The 25,333-nt window shown below is 37.0% G+C and overlaps 1 protein-coding gene across 4 annotated transcripts in view; it reads right to left on the minus strand.

Moving 5' to 3' along the window:
- The window catches only part of ITGBL1 (integrin subunit beta like 1), a 122,940-nt gene that overhangs the window by 96,967 nt on the left and 640 nt on the right, over positions 1-25,333 (minus strand). For all 4 annotated transcript variants that reach the window (XM_015851488.2, XM_015851485.2, XM_015851486.2 and 1 more), the window contains exon 2: positions 24,370-24,581. In XM_015851488.2, coding sequence (XP_015706974.1) covers positions 24,370-24,581 — 212 coding nt within the window. The remainder of the gene's footprint in view (positions 1-24,369; positions 24,582-25,333) is intronic.

The following is a 25,333-nucleotide window of genomic DNA, read 5'->3' on the forward strand; positions in this document are numbered from 1 at the left end:
CTAGAGCTTCATTTAGGATAAAAAAAATGTTAATTTCAGACCATGCTTTTACCAGCTGTTCTCAAGGAAATCTAAAGTAATCGCGGGAGCATTAAATTTACCAAAAACCTAATTGATAAATGTAATTCTAATTTGCTGTAACTACTGCTACCCTTTACCAAGTAATTGAAGCGCAAACTCATTTCAGTATTTAAATAAAGATTTCTGAGTTGGGTCATAAAAACAACTAAATGAAGTTTGCCAGTGTTTATGTAGAGAGAAACGGGATGTTTGAATGAACCCTGGATCATAGAATTAGCACATTTAAAGTAGAAAAGTAGTGAAGGTGCTAATGACAGACTTTACAGACCTTACAAAACCACAGCTTTTACTGACAAAGAGGCAATCGTTTCTCTAGCAAAATTTTAAGAGACTCTTCTACAGCCATCCCAACTAATGCAGAATTATAAAGACTGTGCTAACTTCTTATATTTTTTAAGAGTCTATGCTAAAATAATAAAGCTATGAGTTGGAAAAATTAAAGCTTCTGGTGGTCACATATGTGTTCTTTTCATTGCTCTTTGCAGCAGGATATGAATAACCTTTGAATAAAAAATAATAATGTTAACACAGCCTAGAGCTTAGCTTGAGTTCCTGTCACTATTTAATGAGTGCCGATTCTGAATCTTTTCTCTATATATTTGAATTTGTAATGCTTCCAATGGGAGAAGAGGCAAAACTTCATTTATATTCTTCTACCATTTAAGTATAACAAGTGATTTTAAGTAAATATAAACATTCACGTAAATCCACAATGCATCTTTGGCAGATGCTTAGAAAGCCTAAGTAAATAAAATCTCCCTTAAAAGAAAATGGAAGAAGTGTCATTTTCCAGTGTCCACCAACTGAGACTTTGTTCTTGTAAGGAATGCAGTATTTTTGTTAATGAATGCCACACATTACCTTTAAAAGATATTCATAAAACTTATTGAAATGTATTTCATTTACAAGTGTTCTACCAATTACAGAAATATTCACCAGCACTGAATTTTTATAACAAATCAAAACAAAGAAAAGTTACTTCTACACTCTTTAAAGACATAATGAAGATTATTACCAAGGCTAATAATACTTCAAATTTTAAACTGTTTTAAGGGAGTACAATTTTTTCCTAAAGCACTACACTTTACTCCCTCCTTTTCTGAGAGGTACACAAAATCTAGAGGAATAACTGGATATGTGTGAACTGGGGCTTTTGTTCAAATGTAAGAATCTTTACTCCTCTACCACTTGGATGAAGGAAAACACAACCTGTATTCCCAACGTCTTTACCCTGACCCCTAGAGGCATGTAGTCATGCTTGACATGCTCCAGGCCTCTCCTGCATGGGAGAGCAGCAGGGAGAATGGTCTAAACTACCCTTCTCAAGTTCATCTGAGAACTCAGGCTCTTGTATCTTCATGGTCTCAGATAAATCAGGTTTATCTCCTTTTGATCATCTCTGATGCTGTGTAGTCTGCAGACCACCTCTTGCAGCTCGATCTCTTGATGACAGAATCTCCACTAGCCCACAGCTTCTATAGATCTGCCCCTGCAACCCCAAACTTGAAGACGTGCAGTATCTGCTTGCTCTTTTCATGAGCATGACCTTTGATGTTCCAGAAATATTTGCTTCAGTTGTTGTTGAGGTTGATTGTACCATGTGTTGTGTCACCACCACTGCTGAGTGCATGTGCTGCTCTCAGCAAAAATTCAGCCTATACTTCTTCTTACTGCTTGGTTTTCTTTACACTTTGCTGGTAGCTCATTATCATGAAAATGTGTCCTTAGCATTCTCTTCAAGCTTCCTGCAAAAGCAGTCCTACTGCCATCACTCTCCAGTGGGTTGATAAGTGAATCAATAAATTCATGAGTTGCATTGAAAACAGTGTACATGGAATATTCTTCATCAGAAATGTCTCCGAGTGTCTTAAAGAGAGTCATGATTCTTTGCCTGTTCTTTATAATGGTGTCCCTAATTCATTCACATTCTCACCATCTTCAGCCTGCCGTGACAGCATTCTCTACTGCAGTTTGTATTCCAAGCTTGTTGGAAAAGTTTATTTGCATATCCATTTTCACAGAAGCCATAACTCACAATAGCACAAAGATTACTGGAAGCCCAGTGTCTCAGAATGTATACTGGTAAATATAAAAATATATACAGTCTCCATAAACATACGTTTATTCATGAAAATCTTGTTTCCTGTTTCACTTGTGACTTTCTAGTTTGTATCTACTGATGCCATCAGCTTGTTAAACTAAGAGAAATTCTGAATTGTGCTGGTAGGGACAGCAGTGAGACACACCTTTGTTCTCTAAAAGTCTTTTCATGTTGCATCAGCTATATAAAGAGGCTCTCAGATAGCAGCACTCCAACAATGCCAAGTGGGAGAAATTTTGTATGAATCTGGAATGTCTGCAGAACAGTGAATGGTGAAGTCACCTCCAGAGGAACCAGTGCCCTCCCCCGCTTCATCCTCCAGGGCTCATCCATTCTGCCTACATCATGCAAGGGACTATTGCTAAGCTCAAGCTTTAAAAAAAGACTCAGAGATCCTGACTTTCCTCTAAGCAAAATTAATTCCTCATCCAACTGCACTGGAAATACAATTTCTCACAGGAAACAAATCCAGTTAAGTGGGAGCTGGATTTCTCTGGCTGTCTGCATGCGCTTGTTTATAATAATTGCTTCTTCAATCCCATAGATTAGGTTGCTCAGGTCTGAAGTCCAACAGCCCAGTATCATCTGGCTATACAGTTATGGGGGCTCATACTATTCACTTGCATTGTGTAAACAGTTATTTTTTTTTGCATCAACACATTTGAGATTTCTTTCTGTGGTTTTTCTCTTTGTATCAGCTTGAACTCCCTTAGAAGACATCCTCGAGTTACTTCCCACCTGGAACAACATAGGGACAATCCTACCAAAAGCCTCTGTTCTCTGCAGACATTCAGAGGGGTCAGTTTCCTCTCCATGTTATTGTTTGTCTGACTCTGCCAGGTGCTACACATCACAGTCACCACTAGGAAAATGCTGGTGTGGGATACAATCACAGAAATACTTTCTCAGGTATTGTGCTTTCATGTAAGTCTACTTGACAGGAGAGACACTGGCTTGCTGTGCACTAACAAATACTAGTCTCCTTAAAAGTCAGCAGATATTTTCCTCAAGTGCAACTGTTTCAAAGTCAACAGCATCAGTTTTATTATTACTATTATCATTTTTTAAGAAACTGTAAGTGTATCTTGGACCCAGCCAGCAGTTCCAATTTGCTCAGGGAGGATTTAATCTTCTCACTTCCTCAAAAGCACTGAATTCATGCTGAGGCAAGGCTCTAACACCACCTATTGGTGGCAATGCCGGCTGCGATGACCTTTGCAAAAGACAAGCTTTTCTTTTGGCAGAGGACAGGTCTCCAGGAACGTTTCACAGATGAGGTGAAACCTGTGCAGAAGTGAGATGATTATACGATGAATCTTCCCACAGCCTGTAAATTTCCTCCCTGGAAGACTGTCCTTCCATTTGTCTGGAAGAGAAGTGGTTAATGTCTATCACAGCAGCAAATGCCTCCACAGATAGTGTTTGCTCCTGCCCTTTCATTCTCTCACTCCCACTAACTGCATTTATGGATTATTGATTTGCTTCTGCAGTATATCACTTATATCATACTCCTGGCCTGCACACTGAAACAAGCTTCCTATTGGCAGATGCCATGGTATTTTACTCCATATTATTAAAAATTCTTCTCCATTTAAGAGGATTTAATACTATTTCCCATCTATTAACCCATCCATTCATTTCATTTATCTAAATCCTTCTGTAGTCTATAAAAAAAGCTGTTTTTCCGCTGTTTGCTACTGAATCTAGTTGAAGAGCATACAAAAATTAGGAAGCTTATTAGAATCATAGATTAATAGAATCATACAACCTTTAGAGTCAGAAGGAACATCTGAAAGCCATCTTGTGCTACTCCCCTGCAATGAACAGGAACTCCACAGCTAAACTGTGCTGCTCAGGGCCTGACCCACCCTCACCCAGAAAGTCTCCATGGATCCCCATGTATCAACTACACCTCCGAGCAACCTTTTCCAAAGCCTCACTATGCTCACTAAAAGACTTTTTCCTTATTTCCAACCTCAGTCTGCACTCTTCATGCTCCTTAAGCTTATTCGTTAGCCTGTCAAAAAAAAAAAAAAAAAAAAAAAAAAAAAAAAAAAAAAAAAAAAAAAAAAAAAGAAAGAAAGTGTATTATAAAAACACTAAGGAATAAACAATACCCTTATTACCTCAGTATTTTTCTCATTTCAGACTCAAGGCTATTTTTATTTATTGATTTACTTATTTTTGTTCACTTTAAGGCTAATTTTTGCATATTTTCATTCAGAGTTAAGTTCACGTCTAATTTACCTATTCCTTATCTTAATAACTGAATTCCAACATGAAAAACTTTCTAAATACTCACAAACTGCCTATAGCTAATTAGTTAAAAAGTTAGTTCCGACTTCAGTAGGTGTTTTCTTCTCCACCCATACAGCTAGCAAGTTTCATAAAGGATCCCTAGACAGCACACCAGTGAGATGCAATCACCTCTTCTTGTTACAAAAGAAATTGTAAAACGCTATCTTCTAAGCGATCCTTTCATGAGTAACTAACTCCCATGCATTGGCCAGTTTCCATGAGAAACTCTGAGATATACAGTCTGTATAATGTGTATGTCTTTCTAAAAAGAGAGATCTTGATGGTAAAGACTGGGCAGTCCCTCCTTATCGCATGTCAGTATTTCAAAGTTAGTGACAGAAAGAATATGTTGGCATTTATTCTGTTATTTTTATATTCTTGAGATTTTCTGCTTCCCAGGATCTATTTTCCCTTATCGTCAAATGTCAGATCCATTACCAGCATTCAGTGGAAATCCTTTCAGAGAAGATGGATCATGTAGGCATCACTGATGTCAGTTAGACATACAACTGTTCTATGCTCTAAAGACCATCCTAATACTGATTCACAAAACTTCAGCATTCAGTGATAACAGATAAACAGCTCTTTTTATTTCCAGATTGATGCTGTAAAGGTGTTTTCACCTTCTAAAAGGAGTACATTCAGTAGACTTATAGGTTTACAGTAGAAAATATTAATCTTGGACTGCAGAGCCCAAGAACATATTCTTGACTAAGGAGCCAGTTCACCTCTACTCAGATGACTGGTCATACTAGTGTAGGAAAGGCCCACCCATGCTGATGGCTTGAATAATCTTTGGATTGGTAAAATTTTATATTTTATTTTGATCTGTCCCAGAGCTGCTTCCTTAAATGTGAACTCGAACTCAGTCCTGAGGTCTGTGTCGGGAGTCTACTTAAATCAGAAGAATGGTGTATCTCTGAAGAAGAAAGGTCTCCCAATTCTTCAAGGGACATGTAACTTTTAAGCTGTGGGCCACCTTCCCCATTAAGAAAACATGCAATTATTTACAGTACTGGATTGTGAATATCTCTTAATCTATCTGGGAAAGATTGTTTTCTTTCCTTTTGGTTTTAAATGCATGGATATACTTCAACACACAGTCATATCTTCATCATTTAAACAAATCTGAATTCCTTAACTGAATCAGCCTTTAATTCCTTCTACCATTTCTAATTCTCAGTCCTTCTACTCAGCTTCTCTGTTACTTTACATTGCATTTAATTACAAATTTCTTTAGTTCTATTTACTGCTTCCCTGCTTACTCATTAATATTAATGTTAAAAAATACGTTTATTTTACATTCTTCTAGTCTTTATGTATTGTAAATTTTAATCAGTCTCCTTGGCCTTTTTAAAACAGGGAATGCTATGACAAAATAAACTGTACAGTGACTCTTCATTCATTAGGTGTTCATTCTATAACAGCAAATTAAGATGTTTGTTTGAAAAACTCTATAAAAAGAAATTTTATCCATCAGTACTCCATCAAATTTTAATCAGAGGGATTTCAAAAACAAATTGAAAACTCACAGAAACAGTGTCAAAGCTAAGCAACAAAATTTCAGCAACCAAATCTGTAATTTCTTCTATGAGTGAATTTAAAACAGCTTGAAGAACATACATTTTTATAATAGCAGTTTCCATAAAGCTAGGTTGACAGTCAGAGATTATATTCTCATTCTTTAATTATTTTTAACTCAATCCCATATTGATCATTCTATTATTTCACCTTCAAACTTAAACTGCGCTGTAGGTCACCTGGATTATTCCATTTGTTTGTTTGGGGATTTTTCTGTTTTTCTTCTAACTTTGTCATTATATAGCACTCTTCAGTTATTCAGAAATATTGTATAAGGTCAGCACTACCTGGTAACCTTGGAATTTAAACTTCTCACTCTTAAATTTTTTGTTTTAATTTTAATATGCAGTGCTAGTAAGCAATGCTTACTTTCATTCTTCCTAATAAAGGAGTGAGATAGAATTTTTTTTTCTTATCTTCAAATGATGTCAGCATGTTCTTCTATCCAAATACAGAAAAATAATACACATGGAAGAAGTTCTCTTCTTCCAAAGTACAGATCTCTCAACAGTATTAAGAACTTCCATGGTGTTCTTTGTAAGAAAATTTTTAAACTTCCATAGTCCAAGAATGTGAGATACAACTTGAAAAATATATTATTTTTGCATGCTTTCCTGACACGCTGACAACAGTTGTACGCTATTTAATTATATATAAGACCGTGTTCATATGACAGATAGGCTATATATAATAATATATAACACTACAAGAGTAGATGTTTCTTGTGTTTCCTTTTAAACACTTCATGGTATCTCAGAAATTTTTAAAAACAACTGAAATCCTTACAAATCAAACTGTCTAAATTTGTCATCTTACGTAGTGTTTTTCTGCTTAGTTGTTTACTTCAGGTATTTTAACTTAGTTTTAATAGATAATTTAACACATCAAAGCTGTTGAAGCTTGACAGAAAGTATTTCAGCATTTATCATCTTTTCTTCTCCTGACTACATTCTGTAAAAACTAATGTCTTGTAATTAAAGGGAAAGAAGCAGAGATGGGTGAAAAAAAGAGAAGGGAATAGACAACATTCCCAATTCTTTAGTGTTTTTTAATTCCTAAGGTACACACTTGTCATCCAATTTGCCTTTGTTATTTTTATATTATTAACATTGTACATGACATCTGTTTTAATTAGGCTGTTGATCAGTTTTACTTTTTCTATTCATTTCTATCTAAAACTGATAGAAAAATAATTTGGACAGAATAATATTTTGGAGCCACTTTTCTAAACAGAAGTAGATTTCACTTCAGATTACAGAGCTATCCAAGGAAATAAAAGGAAGGAAGCTTTAAATGATGTAAGCAATGTGGGCTTAAGAAGTATTAAAAGCTATTAATATTTTATCAATAAGATAACAAGAACAGTAGAAGTAAGTTTAAAAATGCAAATTACACAAATGGAGGTCTAAGCTGGAAACAATTTTCTTGGTCTTTATTTGAAGAAAGTGAAAAGAGATATAATAAACAGTTCCTTTAATTATCCAAGCCATAATACAAAGTATGTTCACAGAAAAATCTTGTATTCAAACAAATAAGACAAAAGATCCCAAGACAGAAAATATTATTTCCTAGGAAAAACAGAGTGACTGTCAAAGGAGACAGAACCAGAATTTAAATTTAAGTTTGTTCCATGAGAATAGACCAAAAACACTGGGAACAATAAAATGTTCCTCAGATGTCAGTGACACCTTTTCAGAAAGTGTTTTGGGAAGTTCACATCTAAGCATTTAAAAGCTCATAATGACAATTCTGTACAGCAAATTGTTGACAACCCCAAAGCACTATTTATTCTGAAAATTGTTATTAATTTCTTCTAAAATTATTATGGCTTTCTCTGTTTTCTTGTTTTGTTATTAAAAATAAGGGCTTTTGAGTGCTGAAGCACTAGAGTTTTAACATTCCTGATCAAAGTTAGGAATACTGTAACACTGTGTTACTCAACTAAAAGTAGTGACTTCATTTGGCAAGGATATTGCTATACTTTTTTCCCTATAACCTTTCAGTATTCTATTTTTAAATCAAAATTCAATACGCAGAAATCCCCAGGAGCAACTTGTCATCCTCAGTAGTAAATTACAGAATGCATTCAGTAATGCTAAAGCGAGGTTGACGCTATATTCCAAAAACATTAAAGAAAGAATAAGAAAGTAAAGGCAAATAGAGAAGGAAAATAAGATAAGGAAATCCTTTAAGTCATTGCATTAAATTTCCTATGGGAATGCATAGATCCGAATTAAGAAACAAACACAAAATGTCACAATGGTATATTATTCTACTTTGAAATGTATAATTTCCTGTATACTTACAATGGAACTCCTTGTTTCTTAACAGGGAAAAATGAACAGGTTATCCCAAGACTTTCTGGCTTACCATATACCTTATTAGCTGGCTTAAATGTTTACCAGGATGGCATATCAGGCCAAAAACCTGGATATGGTATCCTCCTGTCTCCTTGGTCAAAGCCTATCCACTGTCACTCTGGGAGCTGGTACAGCCCTGGAAGCACATCTGCATTTTTCCTGGGTGCAGAACCCCCTTGGTTCAGCTTATTTAGGCTAGAAAAAAGTCCTGGTGCACAGCCCAGTAGGTGCATGGAGACACCCAGCAAACCTGTCAGGTTCCACATTTCTAACCTTTTCTCTGGGTGAGTGGGGAATCAAATGCTTTGGTCAGATCAACAAGTTAAATTATGCACAGGGAACCACAGGCATATAAGACAGTCATATAATCACAGGCAATAAGCCTTTCTAGGAAGCAAACATGCTTTCTAGAATGCATGCCCTGATGTGGGCTGCATTCATATGCTTGCTCACCACATTCAAGGCAGTCAAGGAATCAGCCATCCACTTGAGTCACCCTGGTGCCTTCCTAGCAGGGAAAGATTATTCATAGTATGAGCATCTCTCCCTTCTTCACATGCAATGCATAAAGACAAAGTAATGATTAAAAATATGCAAACACGTTGTTTAGAAAGCTAAAGGTTACAAGAAAATGTTAAAAATCAAAGTGGAACTCATAATGAAGAGGTGATGTCAGAAAAGTATCTACCCCTCTGAAGCAAGGCCGCCTTAGCCTAGATTCTTAATACCAAAGGAGAGGCAATCCAGGACCTCCTATGGTCTCCACCTGCATTTCTTGGTATTCATTTTATCCAGGAAGCCAGTTTTTAGTTGCTACCAAACTGAAATCTCATACAGCTTAAAGTTCTCAGGACTAAACAGAACTTTATAATAAAGCAAATCTCGATCACCTTTTCATATTTACTAAACAATGAAATATAAAGCCAGAATTAAGAGGTGTTTCTGAAAATAGTTTGGATGTGAATCAGAGGATATTTCAGCAGATCCACTGAGTAATTACAGGGTAGGAAGAACAAATAGACAGTAATAGAAAAGCAAGGCAGGCAATCATAGACAAACAGTTTACTTCCCTGCTGATGGATGAATAGAGCAAAGGGTCACTAAGGCAGGTTTTTTATTTAACTTTCTGTTGGTACTTTTATTCCTGATGTGAGGCATAAAAGACAAGCCCAAACTGACTATTTGGAATTAATACTGCCAGTATTTTTGAAACCAAAGAACTCTGAAGTCTTCAACTACTGTCTAAAATAGTTTTACAGAAAGATGGTAAGCCTTGTTTCACTTATGGAAGAGTGTATGAGACCTCAAGTTAAACTGTCGTACAGACAAGCTGAGCTGGGGCAATGGGATCTTCAATTTGTTATCTAGCGTTACCTACAAAGTCTAAGTAGTTGCCTTTGCAAGGCTGTAATCAAGTGCTAGAACAGACCTTCAGCCAAATTTCCCAGAAATCAGGAGTCTTGGAATCACAAAGTCACTCAGTGACCAGTGACAACACAACTTGATACAGCTGTGATGAACCATGTCACTGCTTTTGATTACTGATGGCCTTCGATTAAACACAAAGTCTGAGACATATAGTACAGTTTTATGATTGGTTTCCATGCTAATAGAGCAACAGTAGGTCCCAAGAAAAAACAAATATTCTTTGTCTTTTATTTGAAAGATAAAATATCCATGTTTATTCTTTCAGGTTCTCTTCTCCTCGTAAACACTTAAGGTTCTACAATTCAAAAATGCTCAGCTGCGGGTCTGTGTAAGTTTCTACCCTTGGCTTTCTGAGGGCCATGCATTATGCATCAACTTCTGGAGTTTTCCCACGGGAAATGCCCAACAGTTCATCATGTAGTTCATGGAGAAACTTGGGAATTATCAACTCAATCATTTAGCTCATATTCAGTAGGAAAAGATAAGTCTGGTGGAGGCTGAAGACAGTGGAGAAACACGAGATACAATAAGTAGCATAGGGCAGATGGACAAACACTATGCTAATAAGCTAGGCAAAACTATCCTAATTAACAGCCATTCCTTAAAAGACAATTCAAAACATAAAAAATAAAACATAAAAAAATCTGCTTCCGCTTATTTCAAGAGCTGATTTCTTTTCTAATTTGAACTGTGGAACTCTAAATATAAAAGCTTAGAATAAAGGTATTGCACTTTTAATAAAGAAATTGGCAAAATAAATTGGTTTGGCTTCATAACCCATCTCTCCTCATGTCACAAATTATTTTTAACTGTTTCTAATTTCTGTTAAATGAGTCAGATAAATTAAGCACTATTTCCGCAGTAGTGCATTTGTACTTCTTTTGAGTCTCTTTAGCCTGACAAATAGACATGTTTTGTCTTAACATCTGTGATGACTCTGAGCAACTGATCCCACTTTGAAGCTGGTCCTGCATTTAGCAGTAGGCTGGATCAGCTGAGCTGCTGTCACAGTTTAAACGATAATCTACCTGTGTCCGTGACAGGGGGCCCGTGGCCGAAAGGAAAAGTTAATTAGGAAAAGAAAACAGCGGCAATGATCTAAGGAGGCACACTTATTTACTAAATACTATATCGAAATACAGGATAACACAATATAATATAATTGAAATTAAGCTAACAAGTCAAGCAAAATAGGAGAGAGAATGAGTCCCGAAACCAAGAGGCCTACTGTGAATCTAGGCAAATGGCTGAAGGATCCCACACACTCCCCTGAACGCCAGAACTCGAAAGACGTCAGTTCAACCTGCCCTGAGAGATAATATAGTGTCCAGGTCCCGTGACCCTTCTCTGACCATGTTGTTCTCTGGGAGATGTAGTCTTCTTCTGTAAGTTGCAGATTCAGTAAAATTATTCATGCTTTATATGATGTTATGATGTGGAATACTGACAGCAAAATTACAAAATTATTAAACCATGACAGCTGCATAAGTCCCTTCCAATCTAAAGTAATTCTATTCTAATAGACCAGCTACAAACCATCCCCATCTTCCTGCTTTTACAATTTAACCATCATTGATGGAAAATGATGGTAAAACACAACAACATTGAGATCAAGCAAGACTTATTTTGTGATGGAACATACACATGTAAAAATGTATTATCATCCAGTGTTTTTCAGGAGGTGTATAGAAAAAGGGATATGCTTTGGGGGGATTCAAATTAATGTATTCTTTTCTTTTCCATCAAAATGTCTGCTTGACCACAAAAACTAGCAGTTCTCGCAAAACTAAATAAAATGATTGATTCTGACATGAGATAGATTCTTGGTGGGGAACACAGCTTAACTGTGCATTTGGATTTCAGAAAGGAGCATAGAAACTCAGAAGTAAGTCTGCCTCTTGTGGAAGTATACAAACTAGTCAAAATGGTAGCACAGAGGTGGCTACTGCCAATACCAGTGGCAAGAAGAGCCTGAAAATGCTGTCTTAATATGTTCATATTCATCTAGTTCAATTTTCCTAACCTTGTCATTTTTGCTGCTTGAAAAACATACTCCTGTGCAACATCTGCCGCTTGTAACTGAGTCCTTTCTGTATGTTCCAAATTCACCATAACCATTACAAACACTGTTCTTTTTTTTTTTTTTTTATGGTAGGCAAAGTAATGAGGAAATATGTATGTTGTTTCTAACCGTTTCATCCCTGTGCCTATTTAACACTTCTTCATTTCATCTTCTGTGCTGAAATCCTTTCTTTAATCCTCTGATGAAATCTTCTTGCTCATGCACTAAGATGAACAGTTGCCTCTACGTATACTCTGTACTATTTGTTCCAATACCAATGTTTCTGTCAATTTCCCAACTCTAATTATCTATGGAATTATGAGGACCACATTTCATTACCCAGGAATCAAAAAATATCTCTTGAAAGCTCATGTTGATATTGCTTTAAAACACAGGCAGAAACCCACAAACCTATTCAGAAGACTACACAGTTCTTTATCACTTATCATCCTCCATTATGTGAATTAGAGAGTGTTCTCAGTTTCTTAGAGCAAAAGAACAAAATTAATCAAATGTCCCAGTCATATCAAACTACAGAAGGAAAAATGTTAAGGAAAAAAAACATAGAATTTCAGGGTTGGTCTGGTGTAAATGGTATGTAATATGTTTATGGCTATTCTTATATATAGGGTATAGGGTATCTTATGAGTAGGTGTTTGGAAAGCAGCGGGGAAAAAAAAATGGAGGGAAATCTGAATGCAACACTAGAACTGTATCTTGCAAAGAAAAAGAAAAATGTTGTTTCAAGACACATTTATGGACAAAGTAACTCCCAGTAGAAGTTAAGTTGTTATATAAGCTCTGGAACTGCTTGAAAACCAGGTATATCAAAGTGTGCCTTTGGCCCAAATACATATTCTTCCAGCAGTAAAACTACATGCAAGAGCAGCAGAATGGATGTCAATAAAAAACATTTAAAATGCTTATAATTCCTTTACAACACAATGAGACTTAAAGATTCACATTTCAAAACAAAGAAAAAACATCCAACCTGACTTGGCACCAACTTGTATGTACAGTACCTAGAAGGATGATTTTGATGTTTAGATGGTGACGTGCTGCTCACCGAGTTGGTCCAGTGCATTTGAAATGCACCTGTTCTGGTTTTTAAACTCTTCAATTTTTTGCCTCTCTCCCACATTTTTTTCCAGAGTTCTGTCTTGTCTAGCCAGTATTCTAAAATGGGGTTTTCCCACGTAGCTGTTCACCTGGAAAGCTGAGAACATTTTCCTATCAGTTTTTGGCATCTTCCAGTTTAGTCTTCTCTTCCATGAGCACAATGTCTTTTGGTTTTTGTCTCCTTCGCTTACAGACTGAAAGAAACCACTGGATTAGAAATTTTGTGAATGTTATCATCACCAAGTTAGCTCAGTGCTTAAAAACTATGGCTGCTAAGGCAGATTTGTTTTTTCAAGCTCTTAGGAACACTTTGTAATGCATGTATTCTCATACATTCCAGCTGCTTCTTGTATACAAATTCTTCACAATTTGTTTCCAACCTTCAAAGCTTTTCTTCCTCTCACTTCTACTACATTAAATTTCCTGTGTACATTTAGATTATTTTTCAGCCAGGCAATAAGCCACAACAGAGTGGAATTCTTGGCTGCTGATAATTGCCAGAAGGTGTGAGGAGGTATGCAGCCAACGTAAGGCTCAGTCTGATCCATTTTTGAAAAGAGATTTAGAAATATAAATGGAGGGTTTGGAATACAAGGTTTTGACATTACTGGTTTTTTGTTGCTGTTGGGTTTTTTTGTTTGTTTGTTTGTTGTTTTTTTTTAAAGAAAAAAAAAGAAGGGAAAAAAAAAAGGAAAGCTTAAGGAAATCAAGTTCTTATTATGATAGTGTCAAGTAGGTGACCAAAAGAAATGGTATCTTTTAGGTGCCAAAGAGGATCTGTACATAATGACATTAAAGTTGGAACAGAATTAGCAAAAGTATCTGTCAGCAATACCATATGACTCACTGAAAGACATTTAAAATCTCTTCTGTGACTCACACTGGGAGAGAAAAGACAAAGCAAAAGGAGAAAGAATAGAGTGTGTGGTGGAGCTGTCCATGATGTCAAGACAGTGTGACTTTTGAGGATTGGCCTTTGTCACTGCTCTTGGGAGGTGATAATTCTGTTTGCAGCGCAAAGTTATACACCATCAATGCCACATCTTTTGACTTGTCATCCACCTAGATCATGTTTTCATCAACACAGAATCACAGAATGACCCGGGTTGGAAGAGACCTCAAGGATCATGTAGCTCCAACCCCCAACACAGGATACAATCCATCACTATCAAAGCATAATGAACATTTGGGAGAGTATGATTTTGTGTTGAGACAACACAGGAAAATAATATCCCCATGGCAATGTTCCAAAAAATGTTCTATGACTATAACTTTATTGGCAATGCAATCCTACTTTATATCTTCTTCTTCTTCTTTTTTTTTTTTTTTTTTAATACATGAAAAAAAAAAGCATTTTTACATATTTACTTTCAGTGAAATATACAGAACAGATGGAGTTCCTGTTTAAGTAAAAATTAAGTTATTTGCTGTCTAATGGGGCCAAAAAGGACAAGGAGCTTCTGGAATATCATTTTTGTTATGATATGCATTATCCTACATCAAACTTCAGGCTAAACATTCAATTTTCCTGTTTTTTTTTAATATTTTGCCCATTATCCTCAGTCAGTCATTGAGTGAGACTGCATGTGGTTAATCACAGCAAATAAAACAACAGAAACACTTCTGCTTAATACTTACACTACCTCATATCCATTACAAAGGCTTGATATAAAAAAAGTTTTCCAGTGACTCCCAACTTATTACAGAAGTCAAACCACCACATTAATTTATGCTTCACTGTTGAAAGCAGGTTTATATTTTAAACAAACAAACTTGTTCCCTGGATTGCTCTTGCTTAAAGACTTGATTTAAAAGTGGGGTCACACAAACTGAAAATAGACATCTATTCTTTAAAATATTGTAAACACTGTGAAAAAAATGAAAGTTCACGGTCTTAAGAGATTTAAAAACTATGGTTGGGCATTCCTTTCAACTAATTATTACATTTAGAAACATAATAGCATGACAAAAATATCATTACCACAGATCCTCCTCACGAGGGCAGAACACTAGGCCGGACAATTGGCCTCGCAGCAGCGTTGATGAAAATCAGCCTCAAAGAGACCTCTAGAAGAAATCATCTGGTCCAATTTGGTGCCTGAAGGCATAAACAAGTGGTTGCTTTTCACTTCTGACAGCTAACTTTCCAGCCTATGATAGAAATCCCACAGCCTCCCTCAGGCAAGCTTTAAAACTGTGTGCAAGAAATGCTCTCTTTGGGAGTAAGAAACATAATTGCACAAAAATTTTTTCATGTGCTGGGCCACCTCCTCCAATCAGGTGAATGGGGAAAGTAGGAAGAAATTTAAGCATATTTTAGGGATTCTGTGGTTTAGCATCATATCCTACCAAGAGCTTTTACTACTGAACTGCACTCACATGAATAAAGGATGAGTTAACAGTAAGTATTTAATTTCATATAACCATGGTTAACTTCTACAAGTCTGTGAAAACCTGAGTTATTCCTCCTCCATAAAAACACAGCACTGAAGCACTGGTGTGACATTGGAGGTCACTGGTTTGAGAAACAGCCACCAGGAAGTGAAAAGAGAGCCAAAGTGGATCAAACACTCACCCAGGTCTTCACAGAAACTGCTCTTCGATGGGCTAGAAGAATGGATTAGAAAACCTGTTAAGAGTAGCACCAAAGAACTGGGCCAGATAGAGACCACCCAAAAAGCAGCAAAGACTCCAAGAGCAGGGAGTGGTATTAGGAAAAACAATCTGGCATTTGTATAGTCAAAATCTTCAGACTGGGGCTGGAAAACACTGCTTGTGCAGAAAAAAAGATGGAGGAAAAGTCAAGACAACACATGTAAACCTGAAAGACAGAGGACAAAAAGTCTATAAGAAGGTCCAGAAATTACATGCTTGTCTTAAGACATAGCTAAATTGAGTACAAGGTTGAAAAACTTTATCTTAAAATATTCTGAGTACCTTTGTGAGACACAGACAAAATAAAGTGAAATCTGTATCTATTGTATTATTTAAATGAATTATATTGCAAGAACTTAAATTCAAACCTTCTTGTGTGATGTATTTCTTTGAAACCACCAATGGAGAAATAATGATCTCTAATCTGGGCAAATAGAATCTCTTCTAACCTGCATGTAAGTGTAGCAGATACAAATTATAAGCAATTAGAATTTTCTTATTTACAAAACAGAATCCCACAGAGCTCACACACAAAAGCATGAAGATGGTGAAGGGACAGATGACAACTATCCTGCTCATCCAATTAAAAAACGTTCTTCTAATTGTAACTTTCCAAATCAGTAGACTGTTTAATAAAACTCGGGATGGTTCTGACAGTATGATTTCTTAATTAATGCAGTGAAGGCTAATTCTGAAAGAATTATGTTTTCATTTATCAGAATGTTCTCATACAAAACTCACATTTAAGTCTAATTCTGCCAGTCTAGAGAAATATACACACACACACACACACACATATATATATATATGGTAGATCTCCTGTCAATCTGATGAGTTACATGAAAGTCCTTCAAGTACTAAAATACACCAAAGAAGAACACAAAAACAAAGCACAAAAATCAGATTAAAATGTTGCTGAGATTGAAAGCATTCTTAACTTCTGAGATTTCAATTATACTGTTACTATTTTACCGTTATTCTTTGCAAGTAAATGTCACAGACTGCATGATGCTGCTGTGATATTTATCTGCTATTAACTGGAGATTCTGGTCAAACGAAGGAAGGAAATATTGAAACCAATTTTCTTGTTTACATAGCTGTATTGATTTCATTATACTTATGTCAGTGGAAAATATAAAAAATATAAAATATAAAAAATATAAAAAATAGCCATACCATTAGCTTTTATTAAAACATCTTTTATCCCCAGCAGTAAAGAGGAGAGACAGGATCCAATTCTAAATCTAATGAAGTCTATAACTTGGGTTTGGTAGGATTGCCAGTTTCATCTTCAGTCGTTTCTTATGCGTCTGTGCATCACACAGAAGGCTCATAGGAATACTTTAAATCTTGAGTGTAAAAGTATTTTTTAATGTGACACATAAATTTATGCCACAGTTAAGCCTCTCTGTTTATCAGAGAACACATACAAAGGAAAGTGATTAAAAAAAATAAATAATGCCAATGATACACTCCCATATTTTTCCTCTGTTTCAATTCATTAAGCAGTCCTGGGGGAAAATGGTGCAGTGGGAAATGCTCTCTATCTATTGTGGACTAAGAAATGTGGAAAGTATATTTAATGAAAGAGGTGCGCTGCATCTTGAGCTTATGAAGGAACGGGTTGCTCAGAGTGATTTGTTCAGGGTAGTTCTCAGGCAGATTTTCACTTACAGAAGCAGGAAGGAAAGAACTTAAAGAGTCCTCCAGAGCATGCCAGGCTTATGGTGTTAAATAAGGGCTGGGCCAGCTGACATTGTATGCTACTGTTGCTGTTGTTGTTTAGAAAGGATCATTGTAAAAACTAATCTTGGGCATTCTGCTTTAAATAAAAAGGATTTTCACAAATGAAACTGCATGTGAACACACATAAATGGGGAGCAGCTGTATTCAATTGCATTTGCTCCTATATTCTCCATTCCCATTTAGAGAAACTGCCCTTTTGAAGATGATGGGCAATTTTCTTTCAGCAATAGCTGTCACTTGGATCTGTTCCTAAGCTCAAACTGGGAGTTATGCTGCATTACACTGGCTGTGTTCATGATGAGGATCATCTGTGGCTTGAAACAGAAGTGAGAACAAAAATAATTCATTCGCAGGATGATCACTGGAAGTTCCAGTCTTACAACAATATTCCAGCGAAGTGCTTCAACACCACCTTATGATTTTAAATATATTTATTATTAGTGTTTATCTACTTTCCACATAATTTACCTGACTACAAAAACAACAGACAAAAAGCCAAGTACATTTGTAGTACTAACTTCTACGATTCTGTAACAGAAGGCCTCTGAAAATCAGACCATAGTTGTAGAACTTATTCATTGCTGCTGTTCTTTCCAGTTTAAAAGCTGATGGAATAACTTTGCCCCCGTGAACACAGTGCTGTGACAGTTACTCCAGATACAACATCTGCTGTTGCATGTTGCTGCCAGGGCAATAGCAGGTTGGCTGCATCATTTTCCACCTCATAAAATTATTACTCAGTGCACTAATTTCCAGACAACTGTCAGAGTTGGCATTCCCAACCACTTTCCCCATGAAGAGACCCAGGTATCCCTCTGAAGACTCTGGCTGCCACTTTTCAAGTCATTGATGAGAAAATACCTTGGCTTTTGTCAGTGGTGCTTATCAGTTGGACAAATCAAAGGATTAAGTGTGTCTGAGTAGCTTTAGAAATTGCTTTTCAAGAAGGAGACAGGTGCAAACTCTTGAAGCTTTATTATTTCTTATATGAAAATCCGATCATATGGCTGCCTGAGTTGGTGTTTCAGCCCACTCTCTATGTAACACCTTCAAAATCTCTGTCTGCTAATTAGAACCTACTCCCTTAACAGGAAAGGAAGTTTGGAAATAGCCTTTGAAAATATTGTTTAAAGAACATTGTTTTCATTCTGTACTCACACTTAAAGCAGAGGAGTGCAGAAAAACATACCTCTGGATATAGATATGTGTTTTCAGATGTGGAACTGTTACTATGGGCAGAAATTGCAAGTTGTTTGGGTTGAAGTAAATCCCCTCTTTCTAGTGTGAGTAAAAGCTGAAAGAAACAAAAGGTCTACAATCCAGTAGTAGAAGCAATGGATGGTTTGCAAAACTGCCTACTAGTAACAGAATTTTAAGTAAGCACAGAAAGAGTTACCAAGCAAGTCAATTCTTTTATAAATGCTCTCATACTTACTAAAACAATCCACTGCCAAAGCAGGTTAAGATCGTTAATATAATCTTCTGTAACAGTAAGTACACCATTTATTATCTATCACCCATCTACTTCATATTAATGGAAATGGAACACATACGTTCATGAAAGTGTGTAGGCTTAAATATCAGCTAGCTTTAAGCCCCCTTGCTATAGGCAGGGTCACCAGATGCTAGATCAGGCTGCCCAGGATCCCATCCAACCTGGCCCTGAACACTTCCAAAGAAAGGGCATCCACAACCTCCTCGGGCTGCCTGTTCTGGTGCCTCACCACCCTCTGTGCAAAAAAATTTCTTCCAAACATCCAACCTAAATTTCTCCACTTTTAGTTTAAAGCCATTCCCCCTTGTCCTATCACTATCAGATGGTATAAAAAGTTGGTGTTCCTCTTTCTTGTAAGCTCCCACTGAGTAGTGGAATGTTTCAATGAGATCTCCCTGGAGTCTTCTCCAAACTAAACAGGCCCAACTCCCTCAACCTTTCCTCACAGAAGAGATGCTTGATGTCTTTGATCATCTTCATGGCCCTCCCATAGACCTGCTCCAACAGCTCCAACTCCACCTTTATGTACTGGGGTTTCCAGGCTTGCACACAGCACTCCAGAGGGAGCTTCACAAACACAGAGTAGATGGGAACAATAATCTCCGTCACACTTCAAGCCTGATGCAGTCCAGGATACTGCTGGCTTTCCGGGCTGCAAGAGTAATCTGCTTTGAAATCTGTCTGCCTATCTGACCTTTCTCTACATTCCTCATTTGTCACTGGTATGAAAATACATATCACAGTTGGAACTAAAAAAGTTGCAGGTGAATCCAAGGCGGCTTGAATTTACCTATCTTGAATATCAGCAACATAAAGCTGTGATCAATAAAGGCTTTGCAAGTTCTTTGAATTCCATTCTCAGTTTCTATCTGGAAGGGGAAAAATTGTTTATCAAAACTTAATAACTATGGAAAAAACAAATCAATTTGTTTTTGAGCAATTAATCAATTAGTTGTGAGCATAGAGGACTCCTTTCCTTTTGCTGGACTGTTTTCTGCTGTCACAGGGTCATGTCTGACCCCTGATCTCATTAGACATGAGCAGTGAAATCTCTGGTGCACCAGCTGGTAAGTTCCACATCCATTCTCTAAGAACACCTAGAGTGTTCCCACTAAAGTTATTCATGGAAGTTTATGCATAGTTTACTTTCTCTACCTTTGTTAATCACGGGCATATTTAAAACAACAGCAACAAAAACTAAAACATTTGTAAAAATCCACTAAAAATGAATTTCCTCCATTCTTCCAAATCAAAGGCAAACAGGTGTCAAGCAACAGGAAACCAAAGGCAAACAGGTGTCAAGCAATAGGAATTCATGCCACATTCTATTTTCCTTTGCACACAACACAGCCTCCAGTTGCGCTAAGAAAGCCCTAGGCAACATGAAACTGAGGTCAAAACTACTATTTTCAAATAAACAGCAACAATTACACTCCCTGCCCGGAATAATGTATTAATGTTTTGAGATTTTATTTTAGTGGTGTGCATTCTTCTTACTTCTATCTCCTCTTTTGAAAACCAGCGACAAATGGCAAAATACAAATACCACCAGCATTGCAAAGAGAATTACAGTACTGGTATTTCACTCTTCTTTGCACTCTCAAGGTACAGCAGGCAGATAAAAAGGCCCCCAAGGAGGAGAGGGGATCCAATTAATAACTCTCTTCTTTGTTTCTAAGTCCTTGAAAAAAATTGCCTATTACATTACCCATTTTAATAGGATAAAAGAGAAAAAACTGATCACAGTTCTTCCCAAAGCATCTGGGAACCTCTTGGAAGGGAAACAGGGCAAAGAAGTCTCAAGCAAGGGAGAGTAAAAGAACAGGGAGAGACATTGTACGTACTTTTCTTTATTGTTTATGGAACAATTTATTTTCTATTGCTTACATAATGCAATAAGAAAAAAATGACTGATACAGAGATGGACGTCTATTTTCAGGCCTTCCATCTTCAGAATAAGGGTTTCCTACATCTGGTTCAGAAGGTGGATCTTACCCAGAAAGCATCTTTTATGAAATGCATACAGAGCAACTAAGCATTTAGTTTAGCTTGGGACAGGAGATGGAAATGAAAGAGTGTCTGAACTGATGGGTAGGGAAACACCAAGATAACTATCTTTGGCGTTAGTGACAGACAACTCTGTCTGTCCAACTCTGAATATGAACACCACTAGCGATTACACATCAGCCACTTGAAAAAGCCATCACTCTGGCAGGATGAAAAGTAGCTCGCTTGAAATAACATTCAACTCAAATGTCATGGCTCTCTAGAGGAATATTCAATTAGTGTCTCAAAGTTCTGCATGTGATCCCGCTCAGCTCCAATTGTTATTATACTTATCAGGACAGACTAGCATGAAATAGTGCAGTATATGTAACATTAAAAATAGGGGGGAGGGGAGGGGGGAATGGAAGGAAGGAAGGAAGGAAGGAAGGAAGGAAGGAAGGAAGGAAGGAAGGAAGGAAGTGAGGGAAGGAAGAAAGGAAGGAAGGAACGGAAGGAAGAAGGAAGGAAGGTAAGAAGGAAGGAAGGAAGGAAGAGAAGGAAGGTAAGAAGGAAGGAAGGAAGGAAGGAGGAAGGAAGGAAGGAAGAGGAAGGAAGGAGTGAAGGAAGGTAGAAGGAAGGAAGGAAGAAGGAAGGGAAGGAAGGAAGGAAGGAAGGAAGTGAAGGAAGGAAGGAAGGCGAAATTAGTTTGAAGAGGAAGAAGAAGGAAGGAAAGGAAGGAAGGAAGGAAGGAAGGAAGGAAGGAAGGAAGGAAGGAAGGAAGGAAGGAAGGAAGGAAGGAAGGAGAACAGAAATGCAGTAAGACATCTTGGTTATTCACCTAGAAGGAATATAATTTCATCACTGAGTCATAAAAATTTGCTCTAAAATTCAAAGAAAGAAAGGCATTCCATACATAGGAAATCAGCTTGGTGGCTTAATATGAAGAAATGTTGGAAGATAATGTCCAATGAATGGTCCTTCATAGTCAACATATAATTTTCATTTCTGATGGAATATTCTAAATTTGACTAAGAAGAGTGGTGACTAATAGACAAGACTTGACTGGATGCAAAAATGGTAGATTCACGTAATGAATTATTGTAATAGCAGTATCAGCGCAGATTTTGTTGTCAGAATACTTAGACAAGATTGTGAAATTCTCCATATGTGGCATACACATAGAAGCTGGTTTATTAAAACCAAAATACCAGCCATATTTTTCTGTTGTGCTAAATAACAAGACCACAGAATTGAAAGGCAAATAAAGGAAGTCACATTAGTCTTTGAGGATCAATGTCTACTGATGCTCACCGCACAAAAAGGCAGTATTCATTCAGATCTGCCAACAGAGTATTTTTGCAAGGAATAAAGGGGATGTTAGTCATATATTGCATGGATCACCTTCTTGCCAGTTACGGTAGACCTGACCAGGAATGGATAGTCTGGAATATGGTTTCCACTGACCAGATCCATACTATGCATTTCAGCCCCAAAAAAAGTTGCCTAGGATCTGCTCTCCTGAAGTTCTGGTCAACTCCAATCTCCAAAAAAGTTAGCTCTACTACTGACAAGAAATACAAGCCAATCAAAAAATCTCAGATATTTCCCTCCCCATAAATGTGTACTTATTTGGGTTTTTTTTTAGTTTAGTTAGGATTTTAGTTATTTAACATGCTGTGGTGATGCTGCTTCAGTGCTCCAACTAGAAGAAGTAACAACTACAAAAATTGCTTTTTGGAAAAAAACATTTATCACTTAACATTTGCATTTTTAAACTGATACAAAATATCATTAGAAATCTCTTGGGTTTGTTTATCCTGTCAGCACCTCTTTCCATCAAAGCACTCTCAAAACGTTCAGCTGCTATTCATGACATTAACAGGAACAGAACAACTGAATTTGCAGTAAACTATTAAAACTGGAGGAGCTTTCAGTTTAACTGTGTAATTGCCCCAAGAAACAATACCAAGCACATTGAGATCACACCACTGATCTGAAAATTCACCTTTGGGGCAGCAAAACACTGACATGAGCAGCAGTCCTCAGATATTTCTGGCATAGCTGAATTTATATTGCTGACTAGAGAGTCTATAAATCAGTTTCTCCATAAAGTCATAGGTGCCAAAGATAAATATTTTTCTTATAAACCCATTCTTGATCTTCTCATATTAGTATTGGACTTCTTAGCTACATTGTTGCTAAAATAAGTTGCTCTTTTTTTCCTACAGAATTTGCCAAACCCACTGCTGGAATGCATCTGTATTATCCTCTTACTAGCAGAATTCCTGTAACATTCCCATTGACCTAATTGCAGTTTTTGGCCTGAAAAGATGACACGTTTGTGTGAATCTGGTAAAGCTGTTTAAGCAGGGACACTAGAAATGAAGTGCCCGTGTGGCCCCTTTTATCAAGATCCAGACTGAATCCCCTTAGGAATGTGATGGCATTTCTTGCTTTTCTCTAAAATCCTATTCTAAGCTGCTTTAAAGAAAGAAAAAAATAAGAAAAAGTAAGAAAGCAAGAAAAAGCAAGAAAGCAAGAAAGCAAGCAAGCAAGCAAGAAAGAAAGAAAGAAAGAAAGAGAGAGAGAGAAAAAACCCTCCAAAATCTGACAGAAATAGCCCAAAAACTTAAGTAAAGACTGCTGGAAAGATGAAAGAGTGATAATGTTTAGATGCAAACCGAGCAATACACTCCAGCAATTGGCAGAGGCTACATTCTGTCTCAGAAATGTGTATCATTTAATCTGCCATTAAAGGATACAGTGTTAGTGGAGAAATCTCAGAAACTGCAATACAATTACATTGTTTTAATGCTCTGTTTGGACATCATCATCTCTACATTGAGTAAAACTCTTTTGGTCTTTGTACCCCTCAGCATGATAGATGTTACAGCAAATATTCTTCCTCATAGTAGAAGAAAAACATTACAGGACACAACTGAATGTTTAGCAGTAGTTTAAAGCCTTGATAGAAACTGAGCACCACTAGTAGGTGAGCAATTCAAATGTAGCAGTGTTACAGAAATAAAGCATAGTCCTGCATTCTGTGTTAGATTCAAAACACAGTTTATAGAGTCTCCACACCAACGTGACTCCTACTTGTACACATGCTGCTAAAAAGTGGGCAAAGTCCCATCTTATGTCAGAGGCATTTCCTTTGACTTGTGACATTTAATGTCCTCCAATGTGCCAAAACCCCGCATCTCAGTGTTACGAGGCTCAGTAAAAATATATATATATAATTAATAGTTAAAAATTAAAGATTCTAAATTATGGTTGGACTTGATAATCTCGAAGATCTTTTCCAACCTAAATGATTCTATGATCTTATGGTACTGTAAGATGCATAGCTGACTGTGTCTCCGCTATATCTATACGCTGTGTTTCCAGCATATTTCTGGACTTCACATAAATTCTTAATTTTCTAAAGCTCCAGTCACCACAGTAGCTTCCTTACCTGCACAGACCTTCCCATCGTAGATCTCGCACACCCAGTCCTGGCACTCGCACAAGGGCCCATAGTATTTGCCAGCCTCTGTCACTTGGCAGATGCAGACCCCACAGTCACACCTGCCTCTACCGCTGCACAGTGGGCCCCCTGGGACACGGCACCGAAGCTCTGCCTCAGCACGGGGCAGGAGGCACAAAACAGGACTGCCCGAGGAGCTCCTGAGAAGGACAGCCAAGGGAAGAAGCTGTGGTCAGAGCCAGGTGCTACTGAATAAACCGCCCTGCTGTCGCAGTTTCAGCCATTCCCCACAACATCCTTTTTAATGCCACAGATTTGTTTATGGTTTCAAATTACCATTTTCCTGAAATGACTTGATTTTAATCCCTTTTATCAGAAATATCCTTGTTATCTACAGGAATGCTTATATTGTATATTAATTAACATGTTAAAATGCATTAGGATCATCTCTTTCACACCTACCTGCATTAATATCTGCACATATATGTACTACACATGTATAATTTGATTATCTGTTATGAAGCATTTTGGTCTGGATTATTTCAAAAGCTTTACAAAAGATAGAACTTCTAAACAGCAAAACCAGAAAACAGAATATCAAAAAGCAATTTATTGTTGATTCTACTAGAGATATATTTGTGAAAGTAATCATTTTGCAGTCTCCTGGTTGTCAGAGATAGAAGATCTATGCTTTCATCAGAACAGAAAACAGCAGTCATCACTGATTTCCATGTACAAATTCAGTGGCTGTGATTTTTTAAATTCAGGAGAAAACACATGCAAGATCTACAGATTTGCTGTTCCGCCATGCAATAATGTCCTACAGTGGAGATCAGGACTTGCAGGATATACACAAGGAGAATCAGGTGCTGACTCACCAGGATCAGGATTGCAGAAAACAGAAAAAAAGAACAAGGCCAAGTGACAAGTGCCAAAAGTGGGTGTTCACCAT

The sequence above is a fragment of the Coturnix japonica genome, chromosome 1 (genome assembly GCF_001577835.2).
Source record: "Coturnix japonica isolate 7356 chromosome 1, Coturnix japonica 2.1, whole genome shotgun sequence".
Lineage (NCBI taxonomy): Eukaryota > Metazoa > Chordata > Aves > Galliformes > Phasianidae > Coturnix > Coturnix japonica.